Source organism: Harpegnathos saltator, unplaced genomic scaffold (assembly GCF_003227715.2).
Source record: "Harpegnathos saltator strain DR-91 unplaced genomic scaffold, Hsal_v8.6 scaffold97, whole genome shotgun sequence".
Taxonomy (NCBI): Eukaryota; Metazoa; Arthropoda; class Insecta; order Hymenoptera; family Formicidae; genus Harpegnathos; species Harpegnathos saltator.
In genome coordinates this window covers 224,580-246,335 of record NW_020230725.1, presented here as the reverse complement: position 1 = coordinate 246,335, position 21,756 = coordinate 224,580, and the positions used below count along the sequence as shown (strand labels likewise).

The 21,756-nt window shown below is 33.4% G+C and overlaps 1 protein-coding gene across 1 annotated transcript in view; it reads left to right on the top strand.

The window, feature by feature from the left end:
- The window catches only part of axed (BTB/POZ domain-containing protein axundead), a 31,200-nt gene extending 12,493 nt beyond the window's left edge, over nucleotides 1–18,707 (top strand). The window contains exons 2-6 of the mRNA XM_011137716.3: nucleotides 1,267–1,475; nucleotides 10,742–10,914; nucleotides 16,016–16,272; nucleotides 16,709–17,103; nucleotides 18,103–18,707. Coding sequence (XP_011136018.2) covers nucleotides 1,267–1,475; nucleotides 10,742–10,914; nucleotides 16,016–16,272; nucleotides 16,709–17,103; nucleotides 18,103–18,315 — 1,247 coding nt within the window. The 3' untranslated portion in view covers nucleotides 18,316–18,707. The remainder of the gene's footprint in view (nucleotides 1–1,266; nucleotides 1,476–10,741; nucleotides 10,915–16,015; nucleotides 16,273–16,708; nucleotides 17,104–18,102) is intronic.
- Nucleotides 18,708–21,756: the final 3,049 nt, after the last annotated feature.

Here is a 21,756-nt window from a genome sequence, read left to right as displayed (position 1 = left end):
TAATCTGATTTATTATAGATACATGTTTCTATATATAATTACGAGTTTATCGGAGGTTCTACAGTGATAAATTCATTGATTCCGGAAGTTCCCTAGATATGCCACGTACTATAGTTTTATCGTCCACGTGCAAAAGTTGTTGAGTTTTCATTGCACATGGGATTTTCCTGTAATAACTGCACGAAAAGAAATCACACTGATACATTATTAGCATGATATGCAACTTTTCATGGCAAATCAGCGAGTTAGTAAGTTACTATCGTATCACATGATACTTCAGACGAAGATAGCTTTCCGGTAATATGTTGTAATATACAGGATATCTTGTAATTCGTGTCTGTTACTTATATAGCATTATTTTTATCAAATTCCTTATTTTTCCTCGCTGTAATGTCAAAGAATCAATAATTTCCAAGATGCAAACGATCGAAAAAACGGGGTTTTCTAAGAGCGAAATTCTAAACGACCAATTATTTTCTTTGATCAATTTCAAATGGAAGTTGCTACACAATAATATAATAACTCTGAATTGCAGCTTTCGTAGATTTTTCCCAACATTTCACGAACAATAATATTTTATGCTTGATGTGCAATGCTATTTTTTTTCTTTTTTAATTCCATTTCGCTCCAAAACACTCAAATACATTGCATTATTTATCGCCACCATTAAAAAATTAGTATCAGCAATGATGTTCTATCTTCCGCAAACACCGCCAAACCCATGTGTGAATTAAATACCGCGTTGCTTGCAAAGTCGATATGGTTAAGTCGATCGGCAATTGATGCTAACGATAAATGACACAATCGATAAAACACGTAAAAATAAAAGTTGTTGAAGTGCTGCGAGATAACGGATTGTGAATCACAGGAAAAGGATTCACATAAAAAAGATGGCAAGAAAGGTAAAGAGAGAAGGGAGAGGGAGGAAAGAGAGAAAGAAAGGGGGGCAGAGAGAGAGAGAGAGAGAGAGAGAGAGAGTTTACGTCATCGATTTGCAAGCTTGTCTCAGAAAATAAACAAGGTGCAAGCACGATGTAATATTTTTCGATCTATAAATAAGATTATAGTTACATTTTATCTTATCTAAAAGGTTGCAGTGTTTCGCAATCAGAATAAGCTTTTGATTTCACGATGATCCCTAAATAATCGACTTTTCTGATGCGAATTGATCGTCGGACCGAGAAGATCGTCGGATCTCTTCGTTTCCGGCGATTGGTCGCTCTATTTGAAATGATGCATCTCAAATGAAATTTCCACCTGATATAGGCGGCAGTTCACAATGTATACACACCCGACCTGAGAAGCGGCGTGAAAGATTTCAAGGAGAACCGCGAAGCAGAATATACTTCAAAATCGTGATCCAGCGGCTAATCGCGTCTCCTAAGAATCTCCAAGCAGACATGTCTCGAGTTCCTCTTATGGCGCCTAATAGCACACAAGAAGTCGCGGATCGTCGGAACATGGTGATGTTAGAGGTATCGTCTGTTTCTATTAATTCATAATATGATACTTTTTTTTTCTTTCAGTATGTAGTTTCAGTACGTTTCAGCAGTAGTAAATTGTGCATTGTTAATTATATTATTAATAAAAAATTGTTAACAATTTGTATAAAACTTTTTTTGTATGTTAAAAATTTGTATAAAATTTACATAGAACTAATTAATTAATTATTAATCGAAAAATACGGTAGTGCTGCGTAAATATGTAAGTAAATATTAGGAGGTTGAATTATATAGTTCTAGTCCTTAGCAATAGATGGCTTTAGTAACAAGTTAATGGTTAGTACGAATGTTGAAATCTGGCAACATTGATTTGACATTTCTTTATGACATGTGACAGTTTGTGCGCTATTGTTACTGATAGTTTCATTGTTTATACGTGTCTAAAATGAATCGTACAAAATTATCTTTTCGACATTCATTACTTCTTTGTTTTATTTGAAAAAATCGGCAACTGGAACTTATGAAAAAATGTTTGTTACAACATCTGGTGATTAAGCTCCATCATATTCCAATTGTAAATTTTGGTTTCAACGATTCAAAAGTGGTGATTTCGATTTGAGTGATAAAGAACGTATTGGTCAACTAAAAAAATTCGAAGATTCTGAATTGCAAGCATTATTGAATGAAAACACCGCTAAAACGGAAAAACAATTGGTTAAACAACTCAACAAATAAATCAATTTCTAAACGCTTACACGTCATGGGAGAAATTCAAAAGGGAGGCAAATGGGTTCCACATGAATTGAGTGAAAGTGCCATTGCAAATTGCCGTTTGAATATCGTCATGTTTTTGCTTGCCAGACAGAGAAAAGAGTTTTTTGTGACGAATTGTAACTGGAGATAAAAAGTAAATTTATTCTGATAATCCAAAATAAAAAAAATCATGAGTTGATCCAGGACAATCATCAACATCGACACCAAAACGGAACATTCACGATCACAAAGCAATGCTCTGTATTTGGTGGGATATGGAAAGTATGGTGTATTAAGAGCTTCTAAAACCAAATAAAATAGTTACTAGGTAGTATTAGTTAACAGGTAGAGCAATACCAGCAGCAATTGAACAAATCGAATGATGAATTGATTCAAAAAAGGCCAGCGATAGCCAGCAATAGATACAAATGATTCTTTTGCACGATAATACTCATTCACATTTGCTTCAATCATTAAACAAACATTGTTAGAGCTCGAATAAGAAATCCTTCCGTATCCAGCATACTGTCCAGACCTAGCACCATCTAATTACTATCTATTCTGATCGATGCAACACGCTTTGGCAGATACACATTTCAATAATGTTGTCAATTATGAAGATGTGCAAAAATGAGTGTTTGATTGGATTGTTTCGAAAGATAGATCGTTCTATTGTCGTGGAATCGCTATGTTACCAGAAAGATGGGAAATAGTCGCAACTAAAAAATATTTTGATTGATGTAAATATTTTGATTGATGTAAATTTAACCATTTCTTTAAAATAAAGATAAAAAAATTTACAAAATAAGACCAGAATTGATTTAATTTTCTTATATATAAAGAACGACCGTTAAAAATAACTATGTTCATTTATGTCATCACGATGAACGTCGCGGCACTACTTATTAGCTTTATCTCGAGATTTTGCATTATTAATCTTTCAATTGAGATACCTCAGAAACTAAAGCCGGAATAAAAAAAGTAACAATACTCTTCTTATATAATATGAATGCAAGCTTCGATTGCGATCGGTCTTATTAAAATTGGTACGTTCAATTCTAAGATCTCAAAGTCTTATACGCGCGAAAAGGACAGTTCCTCCTGATTCAGATTTCAGTATCATACATACGAAACGAGTTTATTCTTCAGGTCGCATTCGTAGCGCATAGGTATATACAAATATATTTGGATGTATGAGAATATAAATTAACGTAGGTACGCACACATTTTCTTGCACATCCTTTAGCGATTTTACAATTGTTGCTTTATGCACATTTTTTTAGTATGTGTATATATATATATATATATATATATATATGAATGTAGATACGGACGCATTTTTTGCATATCTTTCAGCGGTTTTTATCGCCACAATTGCTTTTGTCGTCATTGTCGACGTCATCGTAGTTTTCATCGTCACTGTCCACGTCGCTGTTGCAGTCGTCGTCGTTGTCATCATCATCATCGCCAATGTCGTCGTCGCCGTTGCTATTGTCATCGTATTGTGATTACTGTTGTCATTGATGTCATTGTAGTAGTGTCGTTGTCATTGCTGACGTCATCATCATTATCAAGGCCGTAGTCGCCTCCATTGCCGTCATTGTTGTCATTGTTGTTGTTGTTTTAGTCATTACTGCTGTCACTGTGTCGTCATCATCGCCGTTGTCGTAGTCGTAGCCGCTATTATTGCAATCGCCATCGTCATCGTACAATATACAGGATACATAAAAAGTACCGAGACTGCAAAATATCTTGAAAACTAAGTATTTTAGAAAAAAATGGATTAGACAGAAGTTGTATGGTTTCAAGGGAGACATAAAATAGCTATGTCATTTTGTTTACAGATGACGCTACTCTCGAGATATTCACTGATCATTACTTTTCTTAAATGGAAACTCTAATTTTTTATTATGTCATCTTTTTCTACCAATTAATTTGAATAACTTTTGTCTGAAACCTTTTTTATTTGCCAAATATTTTTTGAGATATTTAGGAAAAACGATAATTTTTTCAATACTTAACTTACGATATCTCTTTGTTTGTCGGAAGAAAAAGTGATACTAAACTTTTTTACTCTATTTAGTCTCAAGAATATATTATTACAATAACGCCCTGACTTTTGTTAATTTGATGATTTTGAAATCTCGAAAGATCGATAAGTTAACAAAAGTTAAGGCACTATTGTAACAATATTCTTGAGACCAAATAGAGTAAAAATGTCTAGTATCACTTTTTCGTCCGACAAATAGTTAGGAAGATATTGTAAGTTAAATATTGAAAGAGTTATCAAGTTTTCCTTAAATATCTCAAAAAATATTAGGCAAATAAAAAAAGTTTTAGACAAAAGTTGTTCAAATTAATTGGTAGAAAAAGATGATATAATAAAAAATTTAGATTTCTATTTAAGTAAAATAATGATTAGTGAATAACTCGAAAATGACGTTATCTGTAAACAAAATGATATAGTTGTTCTATGTACCCCTTGAGACCGTACACCTTTCATCTGAAATATTTTTTTCTAAAATGCTTAGTTCTCGGGATGTTTCGCAGTCCTGGTACTTTTTATACACTGTATATTGAATATTTGTATATATTTTTATTATGTTGTAAAAAAGAATACAAATTTAAAATTAATTATTGATATTTCTTTCTATGTAAATATATTCTGTTATACTATACTTGTACACGAGTACTGCGAGTACTGCCTGAAGAATCCAAACTCAGGATATGAAACATTCTACAAAAAAGCAATGATCTGATTTCATACTTAAGATTGTCTATTTAAGATGTCTTTTATATAAACTTATTTTCAGCGAAAGACATTCTATGGATCGGTTCATTAGCTATAGAGCATTTGAAAATGATTTAAGACATTAATAAATATTCAGTGAAAAAGTAATATCAAAACAATAGCGGACAAACGACGTTGTTTTGATGTTAGAACTTCGACATTAGCTCGAAGCGACTTCGATTTGACATAGTTTGGACATTGTTTGATGAGTCATTTTTCGCTGATTGAATATGAATATCGCATGTTCTCGGTTATGACATTTTAATTTAAATACATAAATAATATATAATACATTAACACATAATATTAATATATAAAAATACACATAATAATGTTTTACCAGAGTGTTAAGGTAAATTCTGTTTATGTAGATCTTTAAAGATATCCGTATACCTGTATATTTTATCTTCCATTATTATTCCATTCCCGGAAAACTTGTAGCAAGTTGTCAGAGGATACGTAAAGATTAGTAAGGTTGTAACAATAAAAATATTATCCTTGTAAATACTATATTTTTTAGTCAATATCATTTTTCTGTCGAGTTTTATCAAAATCTATATAAATATACCATATCAGCATATTCACTATACGAATACGTATGAAGAATGATTATATTAGTTTATTCCATAATAGCATTCAATGAACTAGCAATTATTTGGTACGAATAAAAGGAGCTTTTACAGTGCAAACACAAACCTATTAACCCCTTGCCGCATAATGACGAATGAGATTCATGATATGGAATCATGGGCCAAACATGAAAATTACGAGTTAGACTCGTGGTACGGATTACGGATCAAATATGAAAATCACGAGTCAAGATTTCATTGTCCCAGTTCGCGAGTAACTTTGTTTCTTATTACGGCACTGCGCGATGCCAAATTAAATCGTATGGCAAGGGATTAAGAACTTTCAATCTTCAAAACAAAAAGGAGACATTTTAACACTATTTATTCTTATAGTTCTCTAATTTAAGATGTGGATATCTGTTGAACGAAATATTTGTAAGCATACTTCTAAAGGAAATCTGTAAGCATATAGTACTTCCAGAGGAAATTTTTTTTCGTTATGAAGTCCCAAATTCATAATTTCAAGTTTGGCTATTTAATACGCGGATACCCTTATAACGTTCATCACTTATTGTTTTTCTATGAAAAGTTGCATTGATAATTTATACATCCTTTCTTCTATGTGTCTTTACTGTAAGAATACTTTTAATATTTAAATTTACAATTTTAAGCATTTTTCATATTATAATAGCCTTGAACATTTTTATAACAAGGATAATTTTGATGTTTGCACATTAAAATATGTTCTTGTCGAAGTCGATGAAGCTATACAAGACTTTAAAGACTTTAAAGACGTTGATAACAAATTTGAAGTTGATAACATCCCAGCAGACACAATGTAACATGTACTATATTTGTTAGTTGTAATTTCTTATTCAATAATGTAACTCTACGCGTTTATAACTGTTACATTGTTGAGTAGAAAATTACAATTAACAGTTATGTTATATGCTACATTATATTTTCTGAGATCAATGAAATGATAACGTAATTAAATATTCAAGAATAAATCTTTGATAAAATTATTGCTGATATAACATCTGAAAATAGAATTCTGAGTCATTGTGTAAGTGGTGAGGATGTCCTTCATAAGAAATATGTTTAATCTTATAGAGCAATTTAGGCTTAGGCAGTTAAAAATAGAATCTAAATAGAGACAATGTTTCTCCTAACTATATTGTATCATTTTAAACTATAAATTTATTAACAAAAGTAATCTATAATAATTAATACTCCTGATAATATAATTTCGTGTAATATATTTTAAAACAAAAGGTAACACATAAGCTTACATCACAATCACTTCGCATTGATATCTGGTTTCTTATCTTTTATTATTTTTCTACATAAATCAAAATAATTATTACAAATGTAATCGGTGCAAAGTATGAGTGCCAACTAAAATCGGCTTTAGTATGGATAGCTTGCTGCGTGAATATCGATTAAAGCGTTAGGAAAGAAAGGGTTAATAAAGATTCGTGTGTGTATGCATGTGTACGTGCGCGTACTGAGTTAGAAGATTCATTAGAAAGTGAATGGATACATTAGTAATTGCGCTAACAGGTAGCTTTTGATATTGACGGACTTACTATTTATAGATTATTTAAATTACCTGTCGAGTATAACTGTCGAGTATACTGCTAAATATAAGCAATTTTCTAATATAAATCTTAAAATTACACGAAACAAATTGGAAAATGTTATTTTAATAATTATCAGTAAAGTTTCAATAATTTCTAATATTACTTTAATGTACATACATTTTTGGCCAATAAAAATATTTAATATTAGGGATTTTGGTAAAGGATAACTCGGTAAAAATACATGTTTTTTTTAAGATTAAAACTTATCCTCCCGCGTACGAGGAATTATTTTTTATTATTAGGAGCGCAAAAAAGTTCTGAGCCGTAGATTTTATACTACTGAAACCACAATTTAAATTGCATTAATTTTCCCACCCTCTTGCGGTTTTAAAGCAGTGACATTTGGTCTTTCGAAACATCGTGCGATTTGGCGTTTGATGCACATAACCTTAAAATCAGCAGTGTTCACGATGGCAATAACAAAAGAGCACATTCGATTTTCCATCCACTTCGCGTTTCATCTGAAGAAAAATGCTGCTGAAGCCACTGAAGTGATCTGTGTTGCATATGGAGAGAACGCTATAAGTTATGCTACGTGTAAAAGGTGGTATCAAAAATTTCGCCAAGGAGATTTCAGTCTTGAAGATGAACCGCGTGCTGGACGCCCTCAAAAGATTGAAACGGACGAACTGCAAGCATTGTTGGATATAAACTCTGCACAAACTGAAAAGGAGCTTGCAGAGCAACTTGGTGTTACGCGACAAACCATTTCCACACGTTTACATGCAATGGGAAAAGTTCAAAAGGAAGGCAGATGGGTTCCGCATGCACTGTCCGAAGACAACAAAAATCGACGGCGTGACACGGCACTCACTTTGCTTTCAAGGTTCCGGAAAAAGGATTTTCTGCACCAAATCATTACAGGTGATGAAAAGTGGATACTTTATGATAATCCGAAGCGTAAAAAATCATGGGTTGACCCTGGTCAACCTTCGACATCGACGCCAAAGACCAATATCCATGCCAAGAAGGTTTTGTTTTGCATATGGTGGGATTGGAAAGGTGTATTGTATTACGAGTTGTTACAGCCGGGTGAAACAGTAACGGCAGATCGCTATCAGCAACAATTGAGCAATTTGAGCGATGCGTTTGAAGAAAAGAGGCCATTTACTGGCAAAGGACGTCGTAAAGTGACACTGCTTCATGACAATGCCTGACCACATGTTGCGAAAGTGACTCAGGACCATATCTTTGCGTTAAGCTAGGAACTTCTCCCACACGCGGCGTATAGCCCAGACATGGCGCCTTCCGATTACTACCTATTCCGGTCTCTGCAGCATTTCTTGGCTGATACACATTTTGTGACACTTGAAGAGACACGAAAATGCATTGATGACTTTATCGCCTCGAAGCCGGTAAGCTTCTACCATCAGGGAATTCGCAAGCTGCCCGAAAGATGGCAAAAGGTCATCGATGCAAACGGGGAATATTTCGTTGATTAATATAGTTTTGTTTGTTTTTAAATAAATTTTGAATTTTGCAAAAAAAGGCTCAGAACTTTTTTGCGCTCCTAATAAATTATTGAAGACAAAAGTTGAGAAATATATTGAAATATAACGAACATTGTGAATTTGTGATTCTTATTTAATTCTACCATAAACTGCAGATTAACATGCGACAAAACAAGGTAATGATATTTATTATAGATATATATTATTAAGAATTCGAATAGGAAACAGAATTAAAAATTCTAAACTTAAATATTAAATTTAAATATTAAAGTTGTTTCTATAAAAAATATATGTAGAGGAAGATATATATAAAATTATCAGTGCAACTTTTCATTGTGAAAAAAGTATAAGGGGTAGGCATTATACAAATATAGTACGTCCCCAAAATGGATATTCAAATTATTAAAAAGTGGATAAGTATAGTTAGCTTCGAAATGCTAAGAATGCATGTACACAGTCTGTCCCAGATCCAATGAGACTGGTCTAAAAAAAACAAAGCGTTTATTATTTTGATTTTTTATTCTTATTTATTCAAAATAGTCTCCTTCTGAGTCAATACAGCGCTGGAAATGTTCAACAAATTTTTCGAAACATTTTTTATACTCATCGGCTGGAATGGCCTTTAGTATGGCGGTCGAAGTCTTTTGGATGACCGGGATGGTATCGAAACGATTTCCTTTCATCGCCAATTTCAGTTTGGGAAATAGCCAGAAGTCGCACGGAGCCAAATCAGGTGAATACGGTGGATGATCGATAACAATGATGCCTTTTTTGGTCAAGAATTCACGTACCATGATGGCTTTGTGCGATGGTGCATTATCGTGCAACAAAAACCAACTGCCTGGCTCTCGATATTCCGGTCGAACTCGTCGAATTCTAGGCCACAATCGTTGTAGGACTCCCAGATAATATCTAGGCAGACACACAGCGGTCGTTTCGAAGAATTTCTTTGACTTTCTCGATGTTTTCTTCATTGCGAGTGGTTTTTGGCGGCGATGCTCGGTCATCGTCTGCAAGGTCTTCACGACCGTCACGGAATCGGCCAAACCAACGGAAAACCTGTGCACGGGACATGCATTCATCCCCGTACACATTTTTTAGCGTTTCGTACGTTTCTGCACCACTTTTACCCAATTTAAAAGTTGGTTCTTCGACCGACGTATACAAAGTGACTTTACATAAAATGTCAAACCACAGTGAAATATCAACCGAATTCGCTCAAATTTTGAGGTTAAGTAGATGAAGGGTAGAACATTCATCTACCATCATTCACTCATAGATATCGCTGCACTAAGAACTTTGATGAAACCAGTCTCATCGTATCTGGGACAGACTGTGTACATTGATGTCTTGAATGTGCTTCTGGCACATTATATATCCATGAATTCAATTTTTTAACATACAAATACTACTACTATATCCATGAATTCCATTTTTTAACATACAAATACTACTACTATATCCATGAATTCCATTTTTTAACATACAAATTTTACTTTTAAATTAATAACTGTATGCTGAAATATCTAGATAAGAAATTGAGGAATTAATTAATTTTTTTTATCTCACTCCTTTTTGTTAAAATTTTTACTAGCTTTATACTAAATATTATATAATTTCAAACAATATTTGTTCATATGTACATTAAGAAAAATGTTTATTTAATTAGAAAAGTTTATTTTTTTTGGTTTATTAAATGTATTTTTTAAACACTTTTTGTTTCTTTTTGTTGCACATATGTATAAATGTGTTTTAGAGATATGATTATCAAGAATATATTAAAACAAAGGGTGTATTTTTTTCTTAAATTAGATATATGTTAAATATGTATAATTATTTGTTATATAATTATATATTTTTAAATATAACTTTTATTTATAACTATTAATATAATTATATCTTAATATTATTATTGTAATTATATTAACATAATTATATATTAAATATTTTATAAAATCACGTGTCTATTGACGTCTATAAATATAATTATAATACAGTTACTATTGTACGGGACGTACGCGACATGAATAGGAAGTTACCAAAAAATTGATAATATGGAAAATGTTAATTGCGATAAATTTATGGTACGTAGGCTGGGTTACCTGGCGATTCGTGGACGTACTGCGTCGAGACAGAACGGTTAGCTAGAAGATCGGAATGGTTTCGAGCGATGCTTACCGGTCCGCTTGCACCACCAGTAACGGACTCACCACCATTGTTACGATTGCAACATGTCGACAAACGGGCGTTCGATCATTTCCTCAGGTAAATCTTCTGGCAGATTTCGCCTTATTTTTATCCAAATATTATTTCGACAAAAGCAGAAAGAAAACAGAAATTTTTCTCGAAAATATGATCTCCCTTTCTTTCTTAAAAATCTTGCACTCAAAAAGTGTGAAGTGCAAAAACGTAAAATTCCGAAATATATAACAAAATATTAATTTAAAATTAATTCGAAATATATAACAAAAAATTAATTTAAAATTAATTTAAGTTTCGAGAGATTTTAGCGTCGTTAATAAAACCTAACGACAAAAATGTACGTAACATAAGTTTTTACATGTAAAATTTATAAAACTTACCTTTTTAAACAAAAAGATAAAAAAAGGCGCCAAGTATAAGCGCCAACAACACGTATTGTGTTATTTTTAGAAATTTTAAATTCAAATTATCTTTTTTTTACGGTATATATATGTATATAACGTAAGTTTTTACAAGTAAAACTTATATAAAACTTACCTTTTTAAACAAAAGTAAAAAAAGGCGCCAAGTACAACACGTATTGTGTTATTTTTAGAAATTTCAAATTCAAATTATTTTTTAAGGTATATATGTGTACATAACATAACTTTTACAAGTAAAACTTATAACTATATTGCTCAAAAGAATTATGGCATAGATAATTTATTGCCGAAAATTGGCCAACTTTGACTGGCGATTACTTCGCGAAAAATTATTGTAGACTAATGATTTTTTGTTCAAAATGAAGTTTGAAGTCTCTGCTTTAAGAATGTATCTCCATTTTTTGCAAGCGATGCACCCCTATCCCTGTAACCCCTGACATCTGAGGGTATGTTTAGTATACGGAAAATTGCAAAATTTGACGGAATGTATGGACGTGGACAATTTTTTTTTCGGGGACGCCGTTTGCATCGTCATTAAGTTCAAATCTTCCCCTTCAATTTGAAAAAAATGGAGACACTACAATTTTTTTTCGCAAAGTTACAGCCCTTCAAAAATATCGTTGTTTTTGGCCTTCGAACCAAGTGTACACGCATGTGGGTGTGTGTGTCCCTGACAGAAGAGATAAAGACCCCGTGATTCGTCACTTCCACAGTAATTATTGACGAAATGTCAATGATATCTAATTTGACTTTTATATACGTACATCTTCGATATAGTTTTTGGTGCAGCCGCGCCAAAATTTTTTGTATTAAATATTTTTTATTGCATTGTTATAATAATTAATTCGTTATAATAATAAGTAAAATAACCATATAACTCAGTGTTCTAATAAATAATGATAAATTTTACTTTTAAAAATTTATATTATGGACATTTTTTGTAGTTCGGTTTTTCTTAAAGAATAATAACCTTTAAACACATATTTTTTTTTAATATTGGACACTATTAATAAACGAGTTAAATTTTTATAACACGATATAATTTTCACATGTAAAAACTTATGTTATGTACATATATATCTTAAAAGAAAAATAATTTGATAAGTTTTACTTGTAAAAACTTATGTTATGTACATAATATACAGGGTGGGACAAAAGTCTGGATACACCCTCATAAATTTTGAACGAATCTAGATAGAAAGTTAAAATTTGGAGAAGTTGTATAGGATCATGAAAGCTATCTTTTGTGCAGGATGGCATCCAACCCCCACCTTCTTAGGGCACGAGGATGGGGGTGACTTAAAAATCTTAAATGGCATGAAAGGTAAACTGAGAGCTCATTTTAAAGGTGTTTTAAAGACGAAAAAGATGTTTTCGAGAAAGTTCGCTACGACTCTCCAATCGAAAGTTATGATCATAAAACAAAAATTTGCATTTCCTTGTTTATTGCGTTACCGTTGTTTGCACTACCCAGGGTCTACGACGAGGACGTGATAGTTATCAGACCCCGTGTGTGTGTATGTGTGTAACGGAGATCAGGACTCTAGGGTTCGTCACTCCCCCAGTATTTTGTGATTCCAAACCTTCTCCGTTTCACGCACGCGTGTGTTTGTGTGTGTGTGTGTATGCGTTTGTTGTTTGTTTGTTTGTGTGTGTGTATGTGTGTGCGCGCGCGCGCGCGGGTGTGGGTGGGTGAATATGTGTTTACAGTAAGTGTTCGAACTGTCGACCTTCTACAGTTTGACAGTGGGCCAGACGATTGTAAAAACTGGTACAAAACTGTAACGTTTTGTAATATTTCGGGAGTAGTTAATGCCACCTCGTCGATAATTCGTAGTCGCAAGTCGTTGAGATTTTGAAGTTTAATTCTGTACACTCGGTTTTTAAATAACCGCAGAAGAAAAGTCCAAGGGAGATAGGTTAGCAGGATCTGGGTGGCCACTCGATTGCGCCCCATCCATCTTTCCATCTTTCAGGAAAAGTGTTGTTTAAAATATTCTGCACTTGTAATCCAAAATGTGGAGGAGCACTGTCCTGCTGAAACCAAACTGAATCAAAATCTGGACCGAAAATGTTGCGAAGAGTTGGTACAATATCGTCTCGGAGCAGCCTCATAACTTTATGCTGTCAGATTGCCATCAATGAAAAATGATCCTATTATGTGCTGTCCAACTATTCCCGCCCAAACATTTAGTTTTTGTGGATATTGGTTTTTGGATTCTCTCATCTAATGCGGATTAGAATCATTCCAATATCGACTGTTGTATTTATTTACTGAACCGTCTAACATAAATGTAGCCTCGTCTGAGGAAACAATCTTGTTTTAAAATTCCGGTTGATCATCAATTTTTTCTATCATTATGTCACAAAATTCGAGTCGGCGATTAAAATCATGTGCGACTAATTCTTGAACAAGATTTATTTTGTATGGGTGAAATGTGGAATTTTTGAGAACACGCAGAACAGATTTATAGCTACAGTCATGAGCCTGGGCAGCTTTTCGTGTAGAGGTATGGGGATCTTCTACAAATGATTGTAATATTTCTATCGAGATGTCTTCATTTGTAGCAATCTCCGACCTACTCGATCTTTGCCGATCCTTGACGCATCCTGTATTTTGAAAACGATTAGATGTTTTCTGTATAGTGGCTGCAGAAATCCCTTGCCTCCCTTGCCGAAACTCAGCATTAAATAAATCTTGAACCTCTCGAAATGACCGGATCACCGTACTCTCGCATCATCAAAAGAGTAATACGTTCTTTTTCTGTAAGCGCCATTTCAATGCACTCAGTTAGCCTATCCAAGACGCTCGTTTGCTTGTCAGATTATCAACGATAGTGTGCAGTATTTATTGAGTATCACAGCGGGGAAATACTTTTCCGTCACAAGATTCAAAACCGATCGTACAATTTATTTCACAACTCTTGTTTGTCGAGATTTGTTTCAGTCAACCTTTTAAAGATTTAATTGTGAAAAGTCAGAAAATAACATGGCAATTTATTTTATATGATACGGCCACGTTATTTTCTTAAAATATTCTTTTACTAAATAAAATACTCTCTTAACAATTAAATCTTTAAAAGGTTGACTGAAACAAATCTCGACGAACAAGAGTTGTGAAATAAATTGTACGATCGGTTTTGAATCTTGTGATGGAAAAGTATTTCCCCGCTGTGATACTCAGTAAATACTGCACACTATCGTTGATAATCTGACAATGAAACGAGCGTCTTGGATAGGCAATTTAATGCTGAGTTTCGGCAAGGGAGGCAAGGGATTTCTGCAGCCACTATACAGAAAACATCTAATCGTTTTCAAAATACAGGATGCGTCAAGGATCGGCAAAGATCGGGTAGGTCCGAGATCGCTACAATCGTCTGGCCCACTGTCAAACTGTAGAGGTCGACAGATCGAACACTTACTATAAACACATATTCACCCACCCACACCCGCGCGCGCGCGCGCGCACCCACACACACACGCACGCACGCACGCACACACACACAAACACACGTGTGCGTGAAACGGAGAAGGTTTGGGGTCATAAAATATTGGGGGAGTGACGAACCCTAGAGTCCTGATCTCCGTTACACACATACACACACACGGGGTCTGATAACTATCACGTCCTCGTCGTAGACCCTGGGTAGTGCAAACAACGGTAACGCAATAAACAAGGAAATGCAAATTTTTGTTTTATGATCATAACTTTCGATTAGAGAGTCGTAGCGAACTTTCTCAAAAAACATTTTTTTCGTCTTTAAAACACCTTTAAAATGAGCTGTTAGTTGACCTTTCATGCCATTTAAGATTTTTAAATCATCCCCGCTCTCTTGCCCCATGGAGGTGAGGGGTGGATGCCATCCTGCACAAAAAATAGTTTTCATGATCTATATATTTTTTTTATTGATTTTTATTGATTTTTCGATGACACGGCCCATCATATCGTCTGCTCAGCATCAGCTGACCGGCAATCAAATGACGGGCGATACAACATACAGTGCTTAACATTCTCACATTATTATTTTTAGACATTCCCTCTCTTACTCTCCCCCTCACCTTCTCATCTTCTCCTCTCTCTCTCTCTCTCTCACTCTCTCTCTCTCTCTCTCTTTCTCTCTCTCTCTCTCTCTCTCTCTCTCGCACATTTTCTCCTATACTGTATTCTACGTAGCATATCTCTCGCTTACTCGCTGATATTCGCTGCTGTCTGCTTCTTCAGCGCTCTCGTAGCGCCCCTGTGGTGCGATTCTTTAACTCATTATTAGAGTTAACGACAGTTTCGTTATTGCGCAGCTTTTCTACAGTATATAAAAGCTGCGCAATGGTAACGAAAATGTCGTTATCTCTAATAACGAGTTACAGAATCGCACCACTGGTGTCGGAAAAGCGAGATGCACGCATATCCCCACTCCTGTGCGTCCGACGTTTTTTATTTACTTTCTTACTGAATCGAAATTTTCCTTGATTTGGACTTTATCTTAAAATAGCTCCACTTAGAGACAACGTACACAAAAATCACCAAAACATTTTGCTTCCTATTTTTTAAGGCCGAATCGATTGGGACTAAAAAAACCTCGATCGGTTCAGCCATTGCTGAGATATGAATATCTCACCTCGTTTGAACTTGCAGTTTCGCGTAATATAGGCATAGTGTGCCTTTTGATAATGAGACGATCATCCACGAGCTTGGAAAAAAAGAAAAACGAAAAGATATTATTATGCAGTTTTCGAAATTGCAGATACCTTCACGACGAACCGGTTATTTTCATATCAGTGTCGACTGCCAGAGTTACGCTTGACGCTGCACATCAATATCTGTGTTCTGAATTAGTGAGGCTTGCTGCAACATATTTAGTGCAAAAATTAGAAAAGTCAACCGTGCTCGAGATCTATCAGGGGCTCAGACTCTATGCAAGCGATTCGACACCCACCTCCGACAGATCGCTATACTCTCCGTCAGCACCACAGCCACCCGGAGACGAGGCCGATGAAATAGGTATATTTTTGTTTTCTCTGCTTCAGATACACTGCATTTAACATTTACAAGGATATTTTTACGTATTTATAAATAAACAATCACATAAATAAAGATTTTATTTTATCTGTTGAAATTTCTTCTGCCTTCTTCATATTTTTCTTTTTTCTCTTATTTTCTGTTCATCCATCGGTGATAATTATATTATTTGTCATATATATTAAAAAGTTATCCGTTAATTATTATTATTATTATTATTTACTTTAAATTACAATAATGATATGTAGCTTGTATATTTCATTTTCAAATATGACGACATAAAAATCAAAAACAAAGATCGAAGCGGTTCTATTGCGAGTTTTCTATCAAAATGATTACTTTGTCTCATTTTTAACCTGTGTCTGATTCGACCGTTTAATTTACCAAATCTAACGATCCATTCTTGTTTACATTACAGCGGCCATATGTACCGATCTTTTGCTCAAGTGCCTGTTTGTAATCGACTCGGATCCAGCAGCGGTGCTGCGTCAAGAACGTTTCGAAGAGCTTAGTGTTCAAGAAGTGGCCCAAATAGCACGCCGCGATACTTTAGACCTCAGCAGTGAGTGCATTCTCTTTTCGGCGTTAGACAGGTGGGCCGCGGCTGAGTGTCGAAGACAGGGTCTCGAGCCCGTACCGTTCAACAAGAGGGCTGTGCTCTCGGACGAAATTTGCTTCAGCGTGCGGTATCTTCTTATGAACGATCAGGAATTTGTCCGCGGTCCCATGGCGAGCGGTATCCTAACTAACGAAGAGTGCGTGTACATTGTTTCCAGGATATTAAGGCATCCCGAGAATTCGGTGGATAGTAATGTAAGTACATGTAATGTGTACATTGAGGCAAAGTTAATTCAAATAGTCAAACTTACAAACACAAAGTTTTTGCACAGTGCCTGTTTGTAAGTATGGATATCCTTAGATATCCATCCTTTGAATAGAGCTTTTAAAAATAACTTAGAGCTTGAAAAAAAATGTAATATCACTCAGAAATGAAATGATAGTTACAGATGTTCGAAGTGTCTATCTCTTTGATGAGGACATCTTTCCATCCTTGGTCTCATGCTATCGACGGCTCTCCTCCGAAATTAATTATTCATATTTATGTTTGATTTGTAATCCGTATTACGAGTCTGACTTATGTGTTATATTATGTGTTATATATTATATTATGTTTATATCATGTTTAGTCCGAACGACGATATATGAAATGGCGGATTCAAGAAGCTTGCTATTCTCTGAATTCTGCAGAAGTTTTATAAAAGTCCTAAGAGCCATCGACAGTGTCAAACAAAAGATAGAAAGATGTCTTCGTCAAAGTAATGGACATTTTGAACATTTGTAACTATCCTTTCATTTCGGAGTAATTTATATTTTTTTTTCAAGCAAAAATTATTTCTTTTTAAAAGCTCTATCTAACGATATACTGTCCGGTGCTGCTGTTTAAAATTTTCAAGTTGCCTTCGGTTTACGGTATTTCCGAAAGTTTTCCAAAAGTGAAAGTATCATTAGAAACTTCAGATAGGCTTTCGTGGTAAACATATTTATTCAACTTCCTAGCAGACCCCTTTTCAAAATAAAATAAGTAGATGGGTGGTCTGAAACACTCCATATAATACTATATAATTTATATATATTATTAAATTTTTATATACAAATTTTATATAATTATATATAATATTATTTGATTGGATATGGATTTGCTATAGTATTCTGATCGAATCTGTTGGCAATCTGACAGCACCTACTGCTAACATTTTGCTTATTGGGTAATGTATGTTGTCGGGAGGCTAAAGTGACTTCTTTTATTTGTAGTTACGGAGTACCTCAGCTGTTCATCCATCTATGTTATCTGATACGCCTAGAGCCGGCAGGTACAAATGTGACTATAATATGTTGAAGCCGGGCAAGAAGGAAAGACAGGATAATCGGAAAAATAGACGGAAGGAATGCGCCAGTCAAGGGCAAAGAACATGCGCTAGGATAGGAAACTGCTTCATACAAGTCCTCTCTTGCGTATTTGATTAATTGATTCATTCGTGAATATTTATATAGGCGATTGGAAATTTTTCAGAGATTATTTCTCACCCACCGACAAATATCCCATCGTTCTTTCATTATTGTATCTTTTCGGTTACAACTTTGGTGCGTGAAATAAGAATATAAAGTGATATAAATAAAAAAAAAAACGTTGCGAGCAACACGAAGGTTCAAAAGAAATAACATAATATTTTCAAGGAATTATGTTATTTTATAATTAAATTTTCGAAACTCAATATCCTAGCTATTCGTTACGGTTATCTTGATTTGTGACATCAACGCGACAGAAGTTATGACAGAAATGCGGAAATACACGTTCAAAATTTTTACAAAATATATTGAAATAAAAAGATATATTCACATAAAATGTGACACAATATACAGGGTGTTCCGTAAGTCAAGGTAAATCGCTCGGGAGATGAATGGGGATCCAAAAACAAGAAAAGTTGATATGAATAATAAGTTCAGAAATGCGTTGTTCTCGAGTTTTATCGCCAATCTTACATTGAAGTTTAAAATTGTTTTATTTTTGAATTTTTTTGTCAAAATTGAAACAGAAGATAGTTTTTATGAGTTTTGTAACGTAATTAAAGTCAAAATAAGTTGCAGGTTGCTTCAGCACTATCGAGCACTACCAAGATGTAGCCCGCTTAGCATCCCTTGGCAGAGATCAGAACTCTACAATTTGTCGCTCCTATAGTATTTAGAAATGACTGGCTGTACTGTGGTAATGCTGGATAGTGCCAAAGCAATCCGCAACTTTTTTTTTACTTTAATGATATTGTAAAACTCATGAAAACCATTTCCTGTTTCAATTTTGACAAAAAAATTCAAAAGTAAAACAATTTCAAATTTCAACATAAGAACAGTAAGAACTTGAGAACAACGTATTTCCGGATCTATGTTCATATCATCAACTTTCTTTCTTGTTTTTGGGTTCCCATTCATCTCTCGAACGATTCACCTCGACTTATGGAACACCTTGTATAGAGCAGATCTGTAAAACAGTCCGAACATTTTTATTTTATTTAATAAATAACTATAAAATTAATATGAAAAAAATAGGTTAGAAAAATAGATTATATATCATTAATTTTACGATAATTTATTGATTGCTAAAGAAAAAAGTATTGAAGCTTCCTACAGATCTGCTCAATTCCTTGCAAATATTATTGTATGCATATATTATGCGTAGAGTGTCTGACAATGACATACAAAGCTTTTGTGTAAGTGTAGATTAAATGTTCAGGTCAAACTGAATAAAAAATTTCTCTACCAAGTTGCTAGCAACTGCATAGGATTTTGAGTAATTATTTAAAGAAGATTAGTGAATGAATTTGTACAATATGTTCTCAAATAAGATGTGATGGCAACGTTCGCCGTCGTATGCTTATAGATTATGTACTAATTTTTTTTAATTAGTTACAGAATTTTTTTCTTTGTAAAAGGATACAGGATTTTTATTCACTTTAATATAATCTACAAGCATACGACGGCAAACATTGCCAGCACATTTCATTTAACGCATCATGCAAGTTCTATTACTAATTTTCTTTAATTAATAATTCAAAATTTTACGTAGTTGCTGCATGGTACAGGATTTTTTATTTAGCTTGATTTAATCTACATGAGAACATTATATGTTATCGTCAGACATTCTATATATTTTTTTTAATTTAATATATTTTGGATGAATTTTTAATTTTCTCGATTCTGACGTCATCGATCAATTAGCCCGTAACGATTAGCTAAGAGCCTTCAAGTTCGGTGTAATTTTATGTAACTAAAGCAAAGTTCATACATTTCAGACCTGGACACACTTGATTCACTTTCAGACTTGGACTTTCTTGATACTGAAAACTTTATATGATTCATTAATGAAAAACACTTAAACAATGTATTTTTTATGAATGTTGTAACAATGTCTTATTAGTAGGTGTGATGTGAAATAGCGTAAACGATATTCTATCACTACTAGAATATTGTTACGAATATTATTACACGATTACATCGTAGTAGAGTTCCACACACGATAGATATTTAGATATTTTTAAAGGCAATTGAAGATGAAATTTGTGAGAAATGTTTTGTAATAGTTTTAAAAGATGGATTTAGATTACACACTCCTCCTTTGTAGGGTGAACTTTTTTATTAATTTAGATGTTATTTTAAGAAAGCAATTACACAAATGTTGGCTCTTTGGAATTGTTCTACATGTGAAAATTTTAAACTGTTATACAACTTCCATTAATATTATATAAAAAAAGACTTTGTATCGTTTGTACATGTTCCATTACTTTTTAAGAAATATTTTATCTTCTTGCTCACTTACAGTTTCGCGCAAGTTTACCCCGACTTTATCATAGTTTACGGGGTAACAAGTTTCAATCCGTGTATGTTTTATGAGAAAAAAAGCTTTCACAATATACATTTTATGAGATTTTTCGAAATTTTAGGTTGGCAGTAAACTATGAAGTGCTTTTAATTTATAATCGATGGAAATTATTTGTTTGTCCAAAAATAATAACATACTTTTCTATAACTGCCTTTTCTGAAAATTTCCTTTTTAAGCTCGGCATATTGTACGAGAAAAAAAATCGGTGGACATGCATTGTCTTGAAAAGATACATGGAAATTTAAAAAATAAAACAATTTCCTGGAAAGTTATAATATAAAATCCTCGAATATCAAGGCAATCTGAAATTAAAACTATCTCACGTACCGTAGGATATATTAGTATTTAATTATTTGAATACACCAAAACAATGTAATATATATATATTGAAGTTTTTCAATAATTTCGATTTTAAGCGACATTTGTTTAAATGACGCAGCATGTACAAATTTCAATATAACTTTATAGTATATCTTCATACTTCTAATATTTTGGGAGATTAATTTGATATTCAATTTCTGGAATTGTGATTTTCCGGGACATTTAGGTCACGTCATTAAATACTTCAATACTTTAGTCATTTTTAAGAGATTATAAATAAATTAAAATATTTTCATAAATTAGAAACATATAATACTTCAAATCTCAGATATTGAAATTTTTTCCAACAAAATCAAATTTATATACTTAGATTAATGGGTATATTATTAATTTATCTTTGACATTGAAATTGTTAATTGTAACTTGATTACTAATTGGAATTCACCTTATCCTACCCTTTGCATTTCGATACTTTTTGGGATTATGTATATCCACCATAAAATTTATGTTAATTTATAAACATATACGTTATCATAATATTTTCGTTATGTTCATAATTGCTGTTCAGAGTATATGACATTTATATTGTTTGTAATAATAAGTAATACATAAAATCATGGTTAGTCTGTGTGAGAATGCATAAAAGACGTTTAAAAGTATAAAATAATACTACGTTATGACAAAAAGATCAAGAGGTGCCAAACCTTTGTCTA